The 21594-nt window shown below is 38.5% G+C and overlaps 1 protein-coding gene across 1 annotated transcript in view; it reads right to left on the reverse strand.

Annotated features, from left to right (window-relative positions):
• The window catches only part of B3glct (beta 3-glucosyltransferase), a 114193-nt gene that overhangs the window by 8534 nt on the left and 84065 nt on the right, over positions 1 to 21594 (reverse strand). The window contains exons 13-14 of the mRNA XM_013515733.1: positions 12098 to 12217; positions 4918 to 5062 (exon numbers count right to left, since the gene is read on the reverse strand). Of these exons, the coding sequence (XP_013371187.1) occupies positions 4918 to 5062; positions 12098 to 12217 (265 nt within the window). The remainder of the gene's footprint in view (positions 1 to 4917; positions 5063 to 12097; positions 12218 to 21594) is intronic.

Here is a 21594-nt window from a genome sequence, read left to right on the forward strand (position 1 = left end):
ATTTTATGTTTTTATCACGGAGGAGTATTAGATTTTATCATTTTTTTGGGGTCTACCAAAACAATCATGTAGTTTTTATTCTTCACCTAGTCATTTGGTGCCTTATAATAATTAATTTTGGATATTAAACCAACTTTGCATTCCCGACAAGAGGCTCAGTTGGTTGCGGCAGATAGTGCTAGATTTTCTTAATTATATTAATATTGTTGGATTCAGTTTGGTAATATTTTTAACGATTTTTGCATCTAGATTTAACAGTAATACTGGCTTGGCATTTATTTTTTGCAATGTATTACTTTAATCCCTTTGTTAATATTTCAGGCATATTTTTAAAGTTAATTTCCTAGTACTGGCCCTAGGGATAATAACATGAATCTTTGACATAACAGGCTTCTACCTGTTATGGTAGACCTGAAAAGCATTTCCCCTTCCATAATTCATTTCTTCTGTGGACATAGGTTTAAATTCATTTTCCATTTCTTCGTGAGACAGTTTTGCTACTGTTTGTGATTCTGGAAATTTTCCATTTCATTTAAATCATCTAATATGTTAACACAATTTCACTACAGTAATGGTGTCCCCTCTTTCATTCTTGATTTTGGGAATTTGATTTTTGTATCTTTTTTCTTGATCAACTTAGCTAAACATTTAATTGATATTTTCAAAAGAATTACCTTTTGGTTTTACTGATTTTCTCTACTATTTTTCTGATTCCTACTTTGTTGATATTTTTGCCCTGCTCCTTAATATTTCTTTCATTCTATTTAGTTTAAGTTTGATCTGATATTATTTGTCTGCTTCTCAATGTGGAAATTTAGACTATTGATTAAATATCTTTGCTTTTTTCTAAAATAAAAAGAAGTATAAATTTTCCTCTAATCACTGGTAGCTGTACTCACCATTCTGATATCCTGAATTTTCAGCTTCATTCCATTCAAGGTATTTTCTAATTTTCTCCTTAATTTCTTCTTAGATTTTTATGATCTACTCAGAAATTTTAATTTCTAAATACTTGGAATTCCTCTAACTTTTTGTTTTTCATCTCTAATTTTGTAGAAGAATATGCTTTGTAGCATGTCAGTCCTTGCAAATGTACTGAGAGTTCTCTTATGACCAACATATGGTCTATCACGGAGGATATTACTATACAATTGAAAAGAATGTGTATTAAGTTACCAGATGAAATAGTCTATGTATCATGTAGGTCAAATGGTTAATATGTCTACTTCTCCTTTAAATTTAACATGATGGCCTATACTTTAGGTATTCTGAAGGGCTGTCATTAGGTGCACTATATATTTATAACTGTTATGCCTTCTTGATGTGCTGGTCTTCTGTTATTATGAAACGTCTGTCCCTCTCTTTCTAGGACATCCATTAAACATAGGATGGAATGCTATGTTTTATCACATCTCTTAGGCTCTGCTCATTTTTCTGCAGTCTTTTTCTTCTCTTTCTTCTGGTTTTTGTAATTTTCATTTATCTTTCTTCAAATTCACTGTCTTTTCCTTCTTTCATCCCAACTATATTGTTAAATCCTTCTAGATAATTTCTCATCTCAGTTATCTGATGTTTAGACTACCGATGTCTCACTTAGTTCTTTATCAGAGCTCCTGTTTTTCTACAAGGAATCCCTGTACATTGTGACACCATATTTTCCTTTAATTCTGTGATTATGCTTTTACTGTTGCTTTGAAGTTTTCATCTATCAAAGTTAGTGTCTTCTCTGACTCAAAATTAGTTTTTATTCATTGGATTTTTCCTGAATTCATCTCTTTGTATGTCTTACTATTATTTACTAGAAACTGCTAATTTTGGATAATGTATTAACACAAACATGATTTATCTTTATTACTCTTTTTAAAGTAACATTTAGATTTACACTGTGGAATCTTTCTGTAATGTATTACTGATGATTAGTTTTAGTTCTTATTTTTAGGTTTTTGGCTTGGCTTGTTACGAGTCATCTCTGTACCTGCATAGCTTCCTGGCTGGGTTATTATATAGGCAGAAGTCGTACTTAAGTATCTCAAGCCTGTAAGGCTTCCACTGGCGAAGAGCATATTGACAGTTGCAGCCTGTTTTCAAAGATGCTCAGCTTTTATTTCCTGCTGGATTCACTCCACTCTCCCATGTGCACAGTTTTCTAACAGCCAGAGAAGCATGGAAAGCCTATGCAGCTGTGTCATTACTAGGGCTATAAGCATTACCTTTCTGCCTAACAGCAATTCCCCAACTTACAAACAAGTTCTGTTCTGGGAGACTATTCGTAACCCTGACAATGTTAAATCTTACATTATTTTCATTTTGCTTCCATTTTTATTGCTTTGCACTTCCTAAGAGTCCCCTCCACATCACCATTGCTTTTCATCCTGCTTCCGGACATCCTGGGCTCTGACTGAGCACTGTACTACTGCACACCGTCACCCTGTGCAGCACACAGGACCACAACTGTGACAATGTCCGCAGACACGTGAGCTTCTTCTATAATTTGTTCGGCTCCATGAATGTTCCTAATGTGAGGTCCATTCCTGTCTGTGAAAGTTCACAATTTGAATGCTGGTAAATTGAGACTTACTGTACTCCCTTCTCCCTAACTCAGACTGCAAGCTCAGATCAGTAAAGACAGAGGTTGTTCTTGGTTTTTGCTTTTAGTACTGAGAGTTTAAGCTGACATATCTGTGGGGCTTTACTTTGTTTTCCAAATCAAGTCCATTTCCTATGTCACAAAGGTTCTGTTTATTCCAGCCAAGCCCACACTGGTAAAACTGAATTTTTCTCTGATCAACTGAGGAGGTAGAGAAGGATAAGAATAGCGGCAGCTTCAAGCAAGATGGCTTCAACCCCCACTGTTCTTATCCAAAAGGAGAGCAGTTTTGCAGGAATGTGTCTCAGTTTATCATGGTATTTGATTTCTAGAATCTTGGCAGGGTTATTTTGACAATTTTGTCCAGGTTAATAATTATATTTTATGGGGAGAATTCACTGACCCTTATATAATGTCATAGTCATTAGTGGTATATGCCTTTGGAAGAAGAGAAAATCAGTGCTCCAGACACTACACTGCTAAGAAAGGGATGGACTGAACATTTGTGGAGTCCCCTTGTAGATCTGTGATTCACAATAACATGTAATGACCGAAACTGCAAGGAGTGTAGCCTAGGCAGGGTTGTCACTGAGACTACGTCCAAATAATCTAAATCTAATTCATCAAGAATTTTAGAGTTTATCTCTTTGCCTAATATTTCTCTGTCAATATGAACAAATATACCATTGGCTCCATGTTGAAAACATTATGGAAGGTACTGTACAAATCATTTCACATTCTCTAAAACAAGATTAAAAATTGGAAGAAACAGCCTTATCTGTTGGAAAGGACAGGTCTTAAACATATTTTATGATTTTGGAAAGGTTTAAAATTCATTGTGTGATGAGAGAAGTAGAGTTTTAAAGTATGGAAAATGGTAGACAAGTTTTTTTTAATTTGTTGAATTACTTTCAAGGAGTTTTGTTCAAGCATTAAATTATTTTTCTACTCTCTTTTCTCCTTATCATTTTATTTACTAATGTGTGCTTTCCCCCAAAGGCAAAGGGTTGCTATAAAAATCTAAGACACGTCACACTAACCTTGATAAATTACTTCCCTCAGATACCAGTAGTTTTAATTATCCTTCCTTTGCTGGGTAAAACATGAGATAAAGCAAGAGAAAAAGCAACAGTACATTGCTTTTCTAAGTCAGTGTAACACAACACACAGGGTTAAGATGGGGAAGCCCTCTCCAGGTCTTCAAAGAGCAAGAAGTGCCTTCTGACTGGAACCAGCAAGGAGGCTTCTCATGAGTTTCGCTTTATTAAAGGTCTATTTTTATTCTCCCCTACTGTTTCAAGGACATAGAAATGGATTCTGCCTTTCCTGATAGTGCAAATATTTTCCTTGCCTTGTATAAGTTGTTTTCAGTAGTGGCATTTCTGCGGTGCTCAATTTTCTATAATGCTACGGTAGCATTTGTAGCTGCTTACTAAATAAAGCATGGAAACCACATTTTCAGGATGAAGAAGAGCACTTAAAATATGCATGCATTTATATACAAATTTCAAAAAGCTTTCAATTTCTTCAAGAAGTATATTTGATGCATGTAGGCCTGAGGTTATTTTTAGATTATGTACCTCTACTAGTACTCTTAGAATAAAAGGACATCCACTGACCAGATTCTTAAAATATTGCTAAAAACAATATAGACAGATTTCTTTTTCCAGAACCCAAATGCATATAACGAAGCAAAAATACTAATCATTCCCGGTAAACATTATTTTGCTTCTTTTTTGTAACCTGTAAAACATATTCAGATACCACATTGAGATTTAATAGATTTTAACAGATTTAATAGTAAATGAAGGGGAGAAGGCCCAGTTTTAAAAAAAAGGCAGATGAACAGCGTACAAACTGAGGCTAGAGCAGGATTACTTGCACTTGACAGCTAGTAGGACAATATTAGGACAGTCCTTTATATTTACAGATAGCACTCAATAATTTTTAAATGTCATTAATTAAGGACAGAGAGAGGGAGGGAGGGAGAAAGGAAGGGAGGGGAAGAAAGGGGAGAGAAAGAGAGATGGGGAGGCGTTATAAGGGAGGGGGAAGCGGGGAGAGAGAGACAGAGAGAGCGGGGAGCTTTTCCCTGCTTCTACAAAGGCAAGTACACTGGTCCCGCATCATCTGGAGTTCTATACGTTTTTGCCTTCCATCTTCATGATGTACATGAAAGACATACAACCTGTTAAAAGTGCTGTCCTGAGCCAGTCAACAGAGTTCTCAAGATCATTTCCAAAACATGAAAAGAGAATTAAATAGAATACTCAAGTGAGAAGAAAATTTCCCCCTCACCCACAAGGCAGAAATAAAAAACACTGTCTCACCTGATGGAAGAGGGGACTGTGTGTCGCGGGGATTCCCAAGCCACTGAAGCACATGCCCAGGACCATGTCGTCAGGTGCATCGTTGCTGTAGCATTGACACTTACTGGCAAGAATTCTCCTGATGGCTTCTCTGCTGAAGACCATTCTGGGAAGGAGATAGAGCAGACAGAGAGAGGCATTAATGCAGCTCCACAGAGCCGGTCAAACTGAACAAAGGACTATCACCCAGCAGCCACACTGCTAAGAAAGCTAAGAGAAATTGACAGCAGCAGACTTATATTTAAGAGTTAATGTAGAGAAAATGTTTTTATGCATTTTATGAAAGCAAAATCAATGTATTTACCTAGTAGGCAATTGCAGTATTTCCTAATAATGTTATGCAACCTTCTTGTTCTAATATGACATTCAGAAAAGGAGAACAGTTCTTGAGTTCCAAAATGCCTGATGAGATCAGCAACAAAATCTACCAACAGGTAACTGGGCTCAGAAATACTATGTATATTATTCATATATGTCATGACATATATTAATTACTTGTTCTCTGCTGAGACAAAATACCTGACACCCAATGTTAAAGGAAGAAAGGTTCACTTAGCTCACAGTCTGTAGAGGTTTCAGTCCATGATTGGCTGGCTCCAAAGCAGGGTGGCATGGCACAAGGGCATCGCAGAGGAGAAACAGTGCATGGCAGGCAGAAGACAGCAAAAGCAAGCAAACAAAGGACAAGAGACAAGCCTGCAACACTCACACCCTTAATCCTAGAGCCCTCAATCCTAGCATTACACGAGTCAATCCCAGCATCACACACTTTAGATCCAGCCACCTCTGAAAAACCCCACCAATGAGTGCACGAGGCTTTGGGGGAACATCTAGAAACAAACCATAGCAACTGACAAGGAGATGAAACCTCATTTGAAAAAAACCCATCCATTGTGCAAGTGATTCCAGTCTCTAGAAGTTTCCCGGGCTGGGGATGGAGCTCAGCGGTACAGTGCTGCGTTAGCAGGCAGAAGGTCCTGGGTTCCACCGTCAGCACCACAAAACAAAACAAACAGACCAATAATCAAAAAAACACAGAAAAACAAGTTTCCTTAAGGCAACAAGAAGGTAGGGGAGAAGGAGGGAGGGAGGCAAAGAGAGAGAGAATATGAATGAGAATACAGGGACTTTCTCGAGGACTCCAGCCTATCCCAGTTTTTCTGTGCTCCCCACAGTATCGCAGGAGGCCAGAAACTTTAAAACAACCTTTTCCAGCTTCCCTGGTCATCTAGGTCCTGGATTCATCTCACAACGCTGAGCCCAATACTTGAGGAGCCTGACTGCTTCTGGCCCTGGTGGTCTCTGTCATTAAGGCAGTTGACAGGGCATCCAGAAGCTCAGGCAGAGACCTGGGGCCTGGTTCCAGTGCATCACTGATTTTAATGCCCCATAGCAGCAGGGGCCAGGGTACCTGCAGGAAGGGCCCAGCCAACAGCACTCCCTCTGCTCCGCTGGCCTCAAGAGCAACAGTTGCTTTCTACAGTTGCTGATCTCTAGGTAACGCCGCTCATTCCCTTCCAGTCCTCTGGCCCTTCCCAATACATATTTCCAGTTCCCACAATGAGTTCTCTCTTTTTAAAATACACACTGGGTTCTGGCATCCAATCTGGCCCTGGGATAGTAACAAATATTTGTAGATCATCAACAGCTTGGAAGTAGATAGGGCTGAAGGGACAAATACTGTTCACAAGTTCTTTCTCAATCATCAAAGTCTTTCTGGAAGCCACAACTAGCTTAAAATTCATGAATATATTCCCAGAGCCAAATACAGGGCTTTGTTTACAGCAGGCACTCAAGAAAACCTGGCTACATCAAACAAATGACAACAAAGATGCCTTTGCAGAGATCCTCCTGAGAGAGGAAGTGCTCTATGAACTGAAAAAAAGGATCAAGAGTTTGAATCCAATCCCTGATTCAAAAACAGCGAGTCCATAGTTGGCTGGACTCAGTCCAGTGCAGTTCACCATGTAACACCAAGTGCTCAGGGTCAAAAAATCCAGACATCAGATGACACAATGAAGTGTGACTTACTAAGCAGAAAAAGGAGCTATTTAAGATGATACAACCATAGAGAAAGAAGAAAAAATGTTCTTGTGAACTATACCACAGGAAAACTGCAAGTCTGAACATCCACCAAAAACAGCCTTTCTCTTAGAATGTCCATGAGGAATGCTCCCAGGGCCACACACCTTTGGGTTGGGTCAGTCATGGTGGTCTCAACCTACCAACCCCAGGAACAGGGCCTTGGTTAGGGATATGTGTTCACAGTACCTAGTAAAAATGCTTTCTGTTCTTTTACCAACTCTGGCAGAATGAGAATGAAGAAGGCCTGGTCTCTGAAAAACTAACTTCACAAAAAAAGACAAAATGTAGCTGTGAAATTTTTATGAGTAATTGTTTCATACTTTTGCCTACTCACACAGAAGTCTTACATTATTCACATAAACTGAGTATACATAGGCCTTTCATAACATTTATCAGTATGTGGGGATTCTCCCATATAAAATTGTCCTCCCAAAAGGAAAATTACCCATTATCTCATAGTGGAAAAGAATACTTCTCTGCTTTAAACACCAACTTTTAAATATTAAGGAAACGTTCAACGGTGACAAGATTAAAAATTTCCTTTATTACATATTGTACAAATTTTAAAAATAACTGAAATGGGAGGCTGGGGCTTGCCCATGATCATACCTGAGATGAGAAACACACAAGAAAGACAATGTGCATCGGACACACGTCTGCCCTTCCCAGTCTCCAGCAGATGGACAGATCATGGCTCTCTTTAATAACACACCTGTGGCTTCTTCCAAGCACCACGGCGACCACCATATTCTGGCGGACTCATCTGTCCCCAGGGCTGCCATAGGAGCTAAGTGGCACCCCAGGCACAGGTTCACATATGTACATAAAATTCACATATGTACATAACTATGATCAAAAATGAAAATAGCCATTCAACTAATTTTCTCCAAGTACCTAAACTTTCATAGAGCAGACCTTGCAGTAGAAAACAGCACTTGGATTCAAAAAATGCAAAAGTTCTACTCTGGAGCCCACACTTCTGACTCAGCCCTTAAGGAGGTGAGTGAGGCAGGGGGTTTTTCAATGACTTACTTGACTCTAAACTCAGAAAACTAGAAAAACACTGCAACTCTGTATGTTTGCTGTGCATGGGAATGCTATGGCTTGTATCTACATGTCCCCCCAACACCTCATGCACTCACAGGTGGAGCTTTTCGGAAGTGGCTGGATCATGGGTGTGTGATACTGGATTAGTCCACTAATTAGTTCAGCATAGTTCTCGGGGTGGCTGAATGAATTTACTACAGACAGAAGTCCTGTCCTAGGTGTGAGTAGTACCAACCAATAGGCTCACGGCCTGGACAGAATACAGAGGGAAAGGGAGGCCTGCCGCTCCTGCTGCCACTGCTTCTTGCTGCTTTCTGCCTGCCTTGTCATTCACTGTTTTTCCTCTGCCATGCCTGTCTTCCATGCTGCCCTGTCTTGAAGCCAGCTGTCTATGGACTGAAACCTCTACAAACCGTGAGCTAAAACAAACCTTTCCTCCTTTCAGTTGTGGGTGCTGGGTATTTTGTTCCAGCAAGGAGAATGTAACAGAAAGTAACTAAGATAGGGAGTAAAACAAGAGCATTTTACAAAACAACACTTACCCCTGACACATGTGATACATTTGATACTTTCTATTTTATTTTATTCTATTTTATACTTTACTATTTTACAGTGCTAGTTATGGTACATGAATGGGTCTTATGAGCCACTGATCGTAACCTGCTATAGACACACTGGTTCTCAAGCTAGATTATAAGAAAACCCTAGTATAGCACTGAGGAAACAAGTCAAAGTGTAAGTTTTATGTCAATAAGCTCTATAAAAACTTGATAGGAAGGACAATCTAATGAGGAATTCATTCTGCATCTTTGTAAAAGTACTTTTAAAAACCAAGCATCTCATAGGTCATACTAGTTAAGTAAAAATCAAATGCCCAGTGTTCATGCATCTGTTTATTTATTTATTTACTGTACCTTGAGAAAAATGAATCCCTCTGCTACAAAGTTGGGACATAGTGAAAAATAAGACACAGGTACTGCCTTCAAATAATTCATAATTTAAGTGGAAAATTGGAAAGTAAACAGGCAATTAAGTGATAACTGCATGCATAATATGCTATGAAATATATTAGAAAGGCATTAAACCCTGATTTGAGGGTTTAACCTTGATTTGATCCCAAAGAATGAGGAATTAGTAGACAGAAAGCCGAGATGTTTTATAGAGAGTATCAGGTACCTTATTTAGGAAGAAAAGGAACATTTCTGAGGAACCGCAAAATGTTCTGCGTGAATTCTTTAGGATGAATGTTACGGATTGTGTCTGGATGTGCCCCCAGGCCCTCATGTAGTCATGGGGGGGGGCACTTTTCAGAGGTGGCCGGATCTAGAGTGTGTGGTGCTGGGATCAAGGGTGTGTGGACTAATTAGCCCGCTGACTGGTTTAGAACTGTCCTAAGCCTGGTAGTGTAGATAGAATATAAAAGGGACAGAAAGAAGCTGCTAAGGTCCCTTCGACTTGCTTCTTAGCTACTTTGTTGCTTTGTTACCTTCTGCCTGCTATGAACTGTTTCTCCTCTGTGATGCCCCTTTGCCATAGCCTTCTATCATACCACCCTGCCTTGGAGCCAGCCGATTATGGACTGCAATCTCTACAAACTGTGAGTTAAAAAAACCTTTCCTCCTTTAACTTTGGGTATTGGGTATTTTGAATCAGCAACAAGAAAAGTAACTAACAGAATGAGGCTGCAGAAAGATGAGACTAAGAAGACAGTCTGCCTATCATGAGGGGCCTTGAGAGTCTTGAGAGGGGGTGTCAGCTTTGCCCTAAAAGCAATGGGGGAAATTCTAGGTCCAGTTAAGTTATCAAAGATGCAGCAGATGCTCATGCTGTGGCATCACAAAGAATCATATGAATAAAATAAAAATTAGATTTATCTACGGAATTGCTGAAGAGAGGGGGATGCCTTGGAATCTAGATGAAGGAACTTCTAAAGAGAGGAACCACTTCCAGGTGAGTAGCAAGCTATGCAAGTTTCAGGGTGAGCTAGGGTCAGAGCAGTGGATGAAAGAGACCTGTCAGTGCCATTACATCCCAAGAAGGACACCGCTTAGGCAATCAAAATTGAGGCCTAATCGCAAATCAACTTAAATCTTTGGTAAATCTGAAAGATCTTCATCTCAGATGCCAAAGTAAGAAGGGGTTCTCATCTGTGGGGAAAAGGACAATGGGAAGCCACTAAAGGCCTCTGAGCAGGGAGAAGAGAGGATGAGGCCTTTTAGGAAGGGCTCTCAGGAAGGCTGGGATGCAGCTCAGTGGTAGTGTTTGTCTAGCATGTATGAGGCCCTGGACTTGAGCCCCAGCACTAAAAAACCCCAAAAGGGTGGGATGGAGAGAAAGGTTTCTTGATTACAGTGTGGAGATATCAGCACAGAGTGCAGAAGGGAAAAAGTGGAAACAGCTAGAGGCTGGAGCAGGAACCTACATAAGAGATGGTGGCTACCTACAGGTGATTAGCGAGGATGCAGAAGAGTGCTGACAGAACACAAAGCTGACCTGATGTAACACCTCTACTGAGGACAAGGGCTAGACAAAACCTGCTACGGCTTGGAAGTGGTTTGAGTGCATCCTCTGAAGGTTCATGTGATAGAAGTTTGGTCTCCAGTGTGGAGACACTGGAAGGTAGGGAAACCTTTAAGGGGTGAAGCCTGGTGGACAGTGATTAGGTCACTGGGGGGCCACCCTTAGAAGGGATTACTGCAGTTCTCCAGAAACTCTCAGTGGTTCCATAATAGTGGGTTATTATAGAACTAGGGAGCCTGTCCTTGAATCGCTCTTGCTTCTTGACTCGATCTCTCCCTCTTGCACACACTGCTGCCACAATACATCCTACCCCATGATACAGCCAGAAGGTTCTCACTAAGGCTGAGCACATGCCAGTGCCACACTACTGGATTTCCATGACTGCTAGCTAAATAAAACTCTATTTTACATAAGACTCAGGCTCAGATATTTTGTTATAGTAACTGGAAAAAATGGACTAAGGCAGAACCATTCTAATCTGGGGGATTGCAAAATATGAATACAAGGTCCTAATGCTTCAAAAATGTATAATCACTGGATACAGTCAGTTAGCATAGAGTGAACATTCAACAAACATCTGCTGAAAGAATTTACCTGACCAGAGTTGATAACAAGTTAACATTCTCCCTAACTACCCCAACAGCAAAGACTATAGTAAAAACAGAAAATAGTAACTGCTCAATTGATTTACCTATGTAAATCAAATTAAAATCTTTTTTCATAAGATATCAGGTAGGTGCTTCATTAAAGAAGACTGACTATAACTGTTATTTAAAACCTATAAATCCTACACAAATGTCTAATTCCCTAAGTCTAAGCTTCTATATTACTATTTTCCCAAATGTGATTTATTAAGCACTAGATAACTTAAAAGTCTGGTGGCTTATTTTCTCAAATTAAAATCAGTAAGTAATCTTTTACATTTAAACAGACAGTCAAACTAGTTGGCTGCCTAGAGCAACTGCTATTACAGGGAAATTTCTTTCCCCCAAGGATTCTGACATATAATTTTATGTTATTTCCTCAAGGGGTAAAATGTTATTTACCGTGGGTTCTTTCCGTATTTCACAATTATAATGTTCATTTTCCCTTTACAGAGGAAGTGTCATTTAAGAAGCACTCATATGTCAGGAGCGATCCCAGCACCACAGACTCACCTCCGCTTCGGGAATGGGACGTTGGGTGTTTTAATTACAGGCAACTCTCTATGTGGATTGCACATTCAGAAATTCAAACAACCACAGACCAAAAACAGTTTTTAAAAACATATCTGTATTGAAAATGCGCAGATACCTTTTTATTAGCATTATTCCCTAAACAATACAGCATAAAAAACTATTACATTGTAATCGGTACTATAGATAATCTAGAAATGACCTATGCAGAGTTACACAGGTTAAACGCAAACACTGCATTTGGTATAAGGAACGTGAGCATGCATGTGTACTGAGAGCTAACTGTATTTTCAAACAGCTGAGCTCGTACTTACCCTCCTCCTCCCGTGACATAGCTATAACCGCCAGTGCCCAGACCATAGCCGTAGCGCTCTCCCAGAAACACTGGTTCACTGGAGTCGTAGCAGCTAAGCAAGTGCTGGAGCCTGGAGATGCTGCCATGCCAAAGGGAACGTAAGTAACAATCACTTACTTCAAATGCCATTTCAGCATAAATATTTTATGCTGACATCCTGCATTTTACATTGTGCAGCAGTAGACTGAAATCGCTTAGCAGGGAAAGTCAAGTGATTCATAGAACAAAATAGATTTTAAAAGACCAAGAAATATGAATATTGGAAAAAGAAGAGAAATTGAGAAAACAGCAAGTGTACACCCATTAGGAACCAGCCCCAGCCAGGAAACAGCCGCTTGATTTGGATGAGCAAGGTAGCAGGTGAATGAAGCGAAGGTGGCCAGTGGCCATAAATCTCACTTCTGCCAGCCCTATTTATTTCCGAGTGTGGATTAATCCTCACATCTTTTAGAGACTCGAAGAGAGGACCTGTTGGAAAGCACATGAGTTGAGGAGGGTCAGGCTTTGGCTGGCAGGTGGGGAAAGAGAATGTGAGCAGGGAGGCTTTCCTGAAAATTCTCAGATTATGATGCACAGCACTGCTGCTAAGCCGCAATAAGCTACCCCAGTGCACGAATTCTGTCCATCCGTGCATCCCCTGAGTATCTTCAGGCTCCTATCTGTCTTTGTCATGAGTCAAAAATGACAGAAGAGTGATAAGAGTAGCCACAAATTGGCCAGAACACAGCCTAGAACTATAGCTACCGTGAGGATGAAATAAAGATTTCATGGGAAATAGAGAAATAATGTTTTAAAGCAGACACAAAAGTGAACGCTAAACAACTGAAATCTTCACTGTTTTAAAAACTTATACCACCTAGAAGTGCCTTATAAAGTTTCCTCCTGTTTCTTCTAGAGATTTCCAATCCACATATCACTAAGGTTAGTTTTCCTCATGACATTAATAGTGATCAGAAAAAAAAAAGGTTCCCATCGTCCATAACTCTGTGTTACAATTTTTTAGTGGACTGAACTTTGAGATGTGTCTCAGTCTATGATTCATGAGCATTGTGACTCTCCAATATGACAGCAAGTATTTCTCTGTATTACTAATACCAGAAAGTTTTCTCTCAGAGCCATGTGACATGGAGTTCACCAGTATTCCAGAGACTCAGTATTCCAGAAACTCAGTTTTCCTCTGTTTGGTGATGGACTTGCTATGAGAAAACGAAGTAGACATATAAAAGAGGGGATCACTTTTTCTATCCATGCTAATGCATCTATAGAAATACCCCAACTGATAATGCTGAAGCTAAAAGTAAAGAAAAACAGATTTAGCACATGAATAAAATCTCCAACAAGTGCTGGTGCTCAATGCGTCTAAAAGTCTGGGAATCAGATTTATAATCTGCCTGAAAGTCAGGCCTCTGTAACCCTAGCAATTTCTGAGTGTCCAGAAAACACTGTCGCCGGACACACACTAAACATTCTAAGCACCTAATTTGGAACTAGCCTTCAAGAAGTCTTCTGAGAAATACTAATTGCAAGGGAAGGCAACAACGGCGATACTATCGAGTGATGGACAATATATACTCTGACAGTAACAGCCTGGGGTTTGTTTTTACAGACTTTATTTAGCTCTACAAAAACTCAAAGCTTTCTAGGGCAAATTTATGTCTAGTTCAGAGTCTGAACAAAAAAATGAGAACTACATAGCATTTCCCTTCCTTGTATGTACTGTAAAATTGTCAACTCAATCCGTGACCTCTGATTTTTAAGGTTAAACTATCTGGGATTTAACATCTTCTGTGCGTTTCTTTTTCTTCTAACACCACTTGTGTACTCACAGTATCACTTTGAAGCTGGAGGATCATACACAGAACCTGATAGTTATCACCGACTTCATATTCTCCAAGCAGCGGAAATGTGGATAAAGCAGCTGATCTCCAATTCTATCTAAGGGGTTTTGGCTACTGATCCAGGAAAAGAATTTTGCTTAACAATCTGTTCCCATGGCAGGAAATTTTAAGACACAGAAATGAAGACCAGCGTGGCAGTGCTCTATGGTGAGTGCTACCAGAACTACAGCAATTTATCTTCATAGTGCAGAAGGATTTGAACGCCATAGTATTGATCTTTAAAATACAGAAGGTGTTCCACCCTCAACTACTGCAGTATTTATTTAACTTTTCATTTGTGGATAGTTTTAAGAAACCTCCAATACACCTTTACCCAGGTTTACCAATTGTGAACATTCCCCACATTCGTTTTAGCATTCACTGTGTATACCGTCCACAAGCACAGATATATCCATCAATAGAAACGTGTGTACACACGTTTCCTTTTTCTAAAGTACTAGAAATTTGCAAATCTCACACCCTCCCCTACATTTAACACTGATACAGTTTCTTACAAAGTTAAACATACACCCGCTGCCTGCCACCTGCCCCAGCCTTTCCCTAGGTATTCAGCTACGGGAAATGCGTGTCTATCTAGAGACTTATATAGGAAAATATATAGTAGTCTTAATTATAAGAAATTGAAACTGAAATACTGACACATGCTTATATCTAAGTAAACCACTATATTTTGATTTTATGAACTGACCTAATAATGTCATTTATACATTTATAATATTCTTTCCGTCCAGTATAGGATGAACTCCTGGATCCCTTACTGCATTTATTAACCATATCACTTTAATCTTGAACCATTTCTCTAGTGACTGTTTTTAAAAACAGTGGCACCTTCTTCACTTATTTATTTATCTGGTATTTTTGAGACAGGGTCTTGCTAAGTAGTTCAGCAGTCTAGGCTGGCCCTGAACTCACTATGTAGCCTGGGCTGGCCTCAAACTCATGGCGGTCCTCCTGTTTCAGCCTCCTGGGGTTACAGAAGTACCTGGCAACACTGGTATCTTTTAAAACCACAAGCTTCCAGGCTTTTTAGAATAATCTGATTCTTGTGTCAGGTTTGTCTGATATTTCCCCACAGTAAAGCTCAAGTTATGCATTCCCATTCACAGTATAAAATAAGCAATGCTGTGCGAGACACACAATGCTCCCTATCCATCATTGCTAAGATCCATTCTGATCACCCCATCAAGGTGTTGCCTGGTTTCCCTCCTGGGAGAGTAACAATTTTCCCTGCTATTTCTAAAAATCTTTAGGCAGATATTCTAGCATGATATTTCTCTCACATGCAAATATCCCAGTCCTCATCAAAATATATCCCTAGTTTAGCATAAGCTAATGATTCTTTCTTCAATCAATCTTTACTATGATGGCTACAAAATACAAAATGATGACTTCCAGCTCTATCATTCCCTGCACATTTATCAATCAGAACTCATTATCTGGCAAGCAAGAGTCACCCTCCTCGCTCTCCTTCCTTCCTTCCTTCCCTCTTTCTTCCTTCTTTCTTCCTTCCATCCTTTTCTTTCTTCCATTTCTTGTAAGCATGAATTCATCCATTTCTAATTTTAATAGCTCAAAATTCACTGCTGTTTGTATTTGACTGACGTGTAATGTGGCCAATGGAACCTATTCAAGCTCTCCTTTGTGCCCTCCTGACATGTACTTTTCTATTTTTACTTCTTTTCTTTTCTTTTTTTTTTTTTAAAAAAAGCACTTCCTTGTTTTCTGATACAAAAAGATGTGCTAAATGCACTTTATACCTATCTTACCTCTGCCCTGGAAACAGCTATTTCTGAGAAGCCCTGCTTTCTTTTTTGTTTTTTTTCCAGTACTGGGAATTGAACTCATGACCTCGCGCTTGCCAGGCAGGCGCTGTGCCACTGAGCTAAATCCCCAGCCCCCAGTCCTGCTTTCTTTAGTAAGGAAAGTAGCACTATTAATTGTAGGCAACAGCTTCTCAGGGCTACTGGGCTATCTTTGCTTCCAGCCTCTTTCAGCAGACAGATAGGAAACATGTTTGTGAAAACACACACACACACACACACACACACACACACACACACACACACACGCATTCATCTTAGAAATCATGAGTTCTCACAAAATTATAAATTCTTTCAGATTCCTCTGTTCCCATGTAACTTTTCCTCAACCTGCTCCATTCTTAATACACAACATGGAGATTGACTCTCCAAAATATTAACATTTATCCCATCCTACGATGTACCTAAAATATACTCAGAACTGCTCCACCCACACCGCTTCAAAAATCAGACCTACAAAAAGTCAGGATTTGCTTAAAGTTCTTCCCTTCATCCCACTCCTGACTAAAGGTACATATTTAAATACTGTCTTCAAAAGTTACTGTACTTGCATTAATTGTATTTTTTCTCTTTGGTATGATTATACTTTCACTTGAAACATGGACGGGTTCATGTGTTTCAGTTTTCTTCCCATCCTCATGGATTTTTCCTGCCCGTGTTGATTTGTTTTATTTCTGAATATGTAAAATATTATTGTGCACTCATGTTTATAGCAGCACAATCTGTAATAGCTAAATCTTGGAAACAACCCAAATGCCCATCAACTGAGGAATGGATAAAAAAGATATGGCATGGGGCTGGGAATTTAGCTCAGCAGCACAGCGCCTGCCTGGCAAGTGCAAAGTCATGAGTTCAATTCCTGGTACCAGAAGAAAAACAAAAAAAAAACAAAAACCAAAAAAGATATGGTGTTTTTATACAGAGGAGTATTACTCAGGTATAAAAAAAGATAAACTCGAAGCTTTTATAGGTAAATGGATGCAGCTAGAGACTATACTCATAAGTGAAATAAATCAGACCCACAGGTATAAACATTATATTGTTTCCCTAGTGTAAAAAACTGAAAGAGTAAATAAAACCCAAACATACATTAGATATTATGAAAGAGAAATTGCTCAAAGGAAAGAACAACTAGGATGAGGGAAAGGAGAAAAAGAAAGAAAGAAAGAAGGGAAAAATATATACACGTACATAGAATGATACCTGGGATAACTGTACCACCGAAGTCTAATGGTTTATTGAAAGGAACAGTTAATGCTTAATTTTTTTTCTTCTTGACCAATGTTGCATGATTATATCTGGTAATCTGAACAACCAATTTGAAGAGAACAATATATAATATAACAACCATTGGTGAATTATTACCATCTTGTCTAGTGAAATTCTGTATCATTTCTAATGATTTTTTGTGTTTTTTAATTCTCTTTAATAGTTTGATCAACCTTGCATTTTTACATCTGGTAATCCAAGCAACTTCACTGAAGATACCAATATGCAATATAACAGCCACTGTTAATCCCTATCAATTTGTTCTGAAACCCTGTATCATTTTTATTGTTTTTGTTTTGTTTTGTTTTTGTCTATGTTGTTGGTATTTTGCTATTGTTCTTTGTTTTATTATTCTCTTCTATCATTTTATTTAATAAAAAATATTATTAGTAGGCTTCCCTAAGTCAAACTAAATTACAGTATGACCCAGCAATTCTACTTCTTGGAATATATCCCAAAGAACAGAAAGCAGGGCCTTGAAGGGATATTAGTGCAGCCTCATTCGTAGCAACATACTCACAAGAACTAACAGGTGAAAGCAACCTGAATGTCCACCAGCAGATGAATGGCTAACCAAAGGATGGTACATCCAGCCAGCAGAGTACCAGTTAACCTTAAAAAGAAAGGAATATGCTACACCATGGAGAAACTTCAAGGATACCGTGCTAAGTGAAATAAGCAACTCACCAAAGGACAAACGCTGTATGAGTCTACTTAGACAAGCTACTTAGAGTTGTCAAGTTCATAGAGACAGAAAGCAGTATAGTGTTTGTCAGGAGCTGGGGGAGAAGGAAACGGGAAGTTATCTAAGGGTACAGAATGTATTTTTACAGGATGAAAGGAGTTAGGAAGACGGCTGTACGACACTGTGAATGTACTTCCTCCCATTAAACTGTACACTTTAAAGTGGTTATGATGGTAATTTTGTTATGTATACTTTACTACAATAAAAAAAAATCAAACAAACTCTAAAAATACTATACAGAGACCAGATGATGGTGCAATAAAACCATATTAAATAATTTTACAGTGGTTTTCTATCATTTCTATTTAATAATAAGATCTTTTTTTTTTAGCGGTCAGCAATCTACACTAAGAAATATTAGTTGCAGTAATGAACTGAGTGATTGTAGCCTCTAAACACTCATACACTGAAATCCAATCCCAGATGTACCAATTTTGAGGCGGGCCTCTGGGGAGGTAATTAGGCTATGAGGAGGGAGCCCTCCTACAGGGGATTAGCTAGGTCAGACAGCCAGCAGCTTCTCCTACTACATCTGAGGACACAAAGAGAAGCTGGCAGGCCTGACTCACGAGCACCCTCCCCAGAATAGGACCACCCTTCCTCCCTGATCTCAGACTTGCAGCCCCCTCAGCTGAGAAATAGTCTTACGAAGTTTATTTTAAAACAAAACAAACCTATCACAAAAACACTAGTCTTAAGGAGAAAAGAAAAAAAAAACCAAAATAACAAAAACAAATACATAAACAAAACAGCATAGAGAATAAAAATGAAGCTGGGTGTGGTGGGGCATGCCTGTAATCCCACCACTTGGGAGGCTGAGGCAGGAGGATTGTTGCGAGTTTGAGAGCAGCCTGGGCTGCAAAGTAAGCTGAAGGCCAGCCTCAACTTCATAGCAAGACCCTATCTCAAAAAAAAGAGTTAAAAAAAAAAAAAGACTTGAAAAAAAAAGAGAATAAAAATGATTCAGAATTTCAAAACAAGGTGATAGGATATTAACAATGGTCTGTGGTTTATTGAAAGGGAACAGTCAATGCTTAAAATTTTCTTTTTTCTTGACCAATTTTGCATGCTTATATCTGGTAATCAGAATGACAGATCTGAAAACAATATGCAGTATAAGAACCATTGTTGAATTCCTACCATCTTGTGTGGTGAAGCTCTGCACCATTTCCAATTTTTTTTTTATTACTTCTTACCGTCTTTGATGGTTTGATCAATTTTACACCCTTATGTCTGGTGCAGTGAGCAACTTCATTGAATATAACAGTATATAAGGTAGCAACCACTGTTAATGCCTATCATTTTGTTTTGAGGTCATGTATTATTTTTGTTGTGTTTGTGTTGTTTTGATTTTGTCTTCATTGTTATTAGTTTTTTTATCTTTAAAATAAAAAAAAGAAAAAAAAAAAAAAACACTAGTCTGAGATAAACTCAAAAGAGGTTATCACAGATTCCCCTACCTCATCCTTCCTATTCTTCTACCCTACCCCTCTTAAGTAAGCAGCTTTGTAGCTTTCAGGTTTATCTTTTATCTCTTTTATGTAAGGTTGAGCAGATACAGGTATGCTTTATTCCCACTTCTTTGTTATACACAGAGTAACATACCAAATAGATTCTTCAGTTCTTTCCTTTTTCCACTTAGCAATGTCTCCTGGGTATCACTCAATGTGATTTTCTCTTTCAAGAAAACAAAATTTTGATTCATTAATTTGGCTTTCTCCTTGTTTTCTGTTTCACTGTTTTGGCATTTACTTTTATTATGATTTCCTTCCTTGTGCTGCTTTAGGTTGACTTTGTTATGCTTTTTCTAGTTTATGAGTTGGGTATTGAATTGTATAGTTATTGTTCCCACTGGCTAGATAAATCTTTATCCACTGTTTATTTTTAGACTCTGAATGATTATGTTTGTGTGTGTCTCACATACAGAATTGGGATTTGCTTTATGAGTCAATCTGAAAAGTTTGTTCTCTCATTAGGCGAATTAAACCATTCATACTTACTGATATGACTGATAATGCATGGTTTCACCACTATATAATTATTTTAGGTTTCAATTATTGTGTGTATCATGTTATATTTACTGTGTCTACCCATTTAAGTACATTTCTTTGCTTTTTTAAAACATACTTTTGACACTTAGGTGTATAGGTACAAACTCCCTATGATGAATATGATCATTAGGTATATCTAAAATATACCAATAAACTTAATTAGAAAACATTTTGAAACATAAAAAAAATATATACTTAGAAAGTGTTTTCCCCTGGTATTTGCCACCATATTTAGTCTTTTTATGTTTCATTACATTTTAAATTTAAAACTGTATATGGTGTGTCACTTTTTCTTTTGAGGCAAGGTCTCACTATGTAGTTCAGGCTGGCCTTGAACTCACTACTTTGTCCAGTATGATCCTGAACTTGTGGCAATCCTCCTGCCTCAGCCTCCCAAGTGCTGGGATTACATGCATCTTCCACCACACCTGGCTGATGTGTCATTTTTATACGGTATCCTTTAAATCCCAGATGTTATGATTTGTGTCTGGATGTCCCCCCAAAGCCTCATGCAGTCATGGGTTAGTTTTTTGAATGCAGCTGAATCTAAAGTTTGTGACTGATTCATGGTCTAATGCTGGGATTAAGGGTACAGTGCTACATGTGCCCTAGGGTGGGTACCCTTGCATACACTATAAGGGAGAGAAGGAGGCTTTCTCCCCGCTCCTTCTTATATTTTCACCGCCATAAATGGTTGCCCTTCTTCCATGGCATTCTGCCTTAGAGCCAGCCGATTATGGAATAAAACCTCTATAAACTGTGAGCTAAACAACCCTTTCCTCCTCTAACTTTGGATGTGGGGTATTCTGTCTGAGCAACACAAAAAACATAACTAAGATACCAGCTTTTATATTTATAACAGGTAATAATTCATCCTCTTTTCACTTTTCCCCTTTTTTATTTGCATACTTTCTGTTTTGTCAGAAAATGTAATATTCACACTTTTATATAAATACTATTCTATAACTCATTTCCCCATCTCTGTTTTACATTTAGTTCTACAGGCAAATATATGTAATGTTTACCACTAGTTCTTTTGCCTAAATTTCATCCCTTTGGTTGGGTCAAGTTCTTTCTCTAATATATATTCCCCCGGAATAGACACTATTCCCTGCATTCATGTGCATTGAAGAATTTTTTATAGCAATAATATTGAAACACAGCCTACATATAAAATCTGTGATTCACAATTTCCTTGTTGGAATCTGTTGAAAATGTTCCTCCACTGTTAACTAATTTTCAAATGTCACTTTGAGAAGTGTGGTGCCAGTCTAACTTTATTGCTCTTTAGTTATTTCATCATTTTGCCTGGAAACTCAAAAAGATTTATCTTTAAAATTGAATCATTTTCCTAGGATATGTGAAGAAGTTGATGACTCCAGGTCAATTTTCAATGTTACTCAGTGAATTCTTTCAATGTGTTTTTGTGTCTTAAATGGTATTTTAAATGGTGTCTTAGGGGCTGGGGATTTAGCTCAGTGGCACAGCGCCTGCCTGGCAAGTGCAAGGTCGTGAGTTCGATCCCCCGTACTGGAAAAAACAAACAAACAAACAAACAAAAAAATGGGGTCTTAAATGGTGATTTAAATGGTATTTCTGTTCTGAGTTTCTTCAGAGACTCCGATTATACATGTATTAGACACCTTTGCCTCCACCATGTTTTTTTTTTTTTT

Source organism: Chinchilla lanigera, unplaced genomic scaffold (genome assembly GCF_000276665.1).
Source record: "Chinchilla lanigera isolate Chin_1 unplaced genomic scaffold, ChiLan1.0 scaffold00030, whole genome shotgun sequence".
Lineage (NCBI taxonomy): Eukaryota > Metazoa > Chordata > Mammalia > Rodentia > Chinchillidae > Chinchilla > Chinchilla lanigera.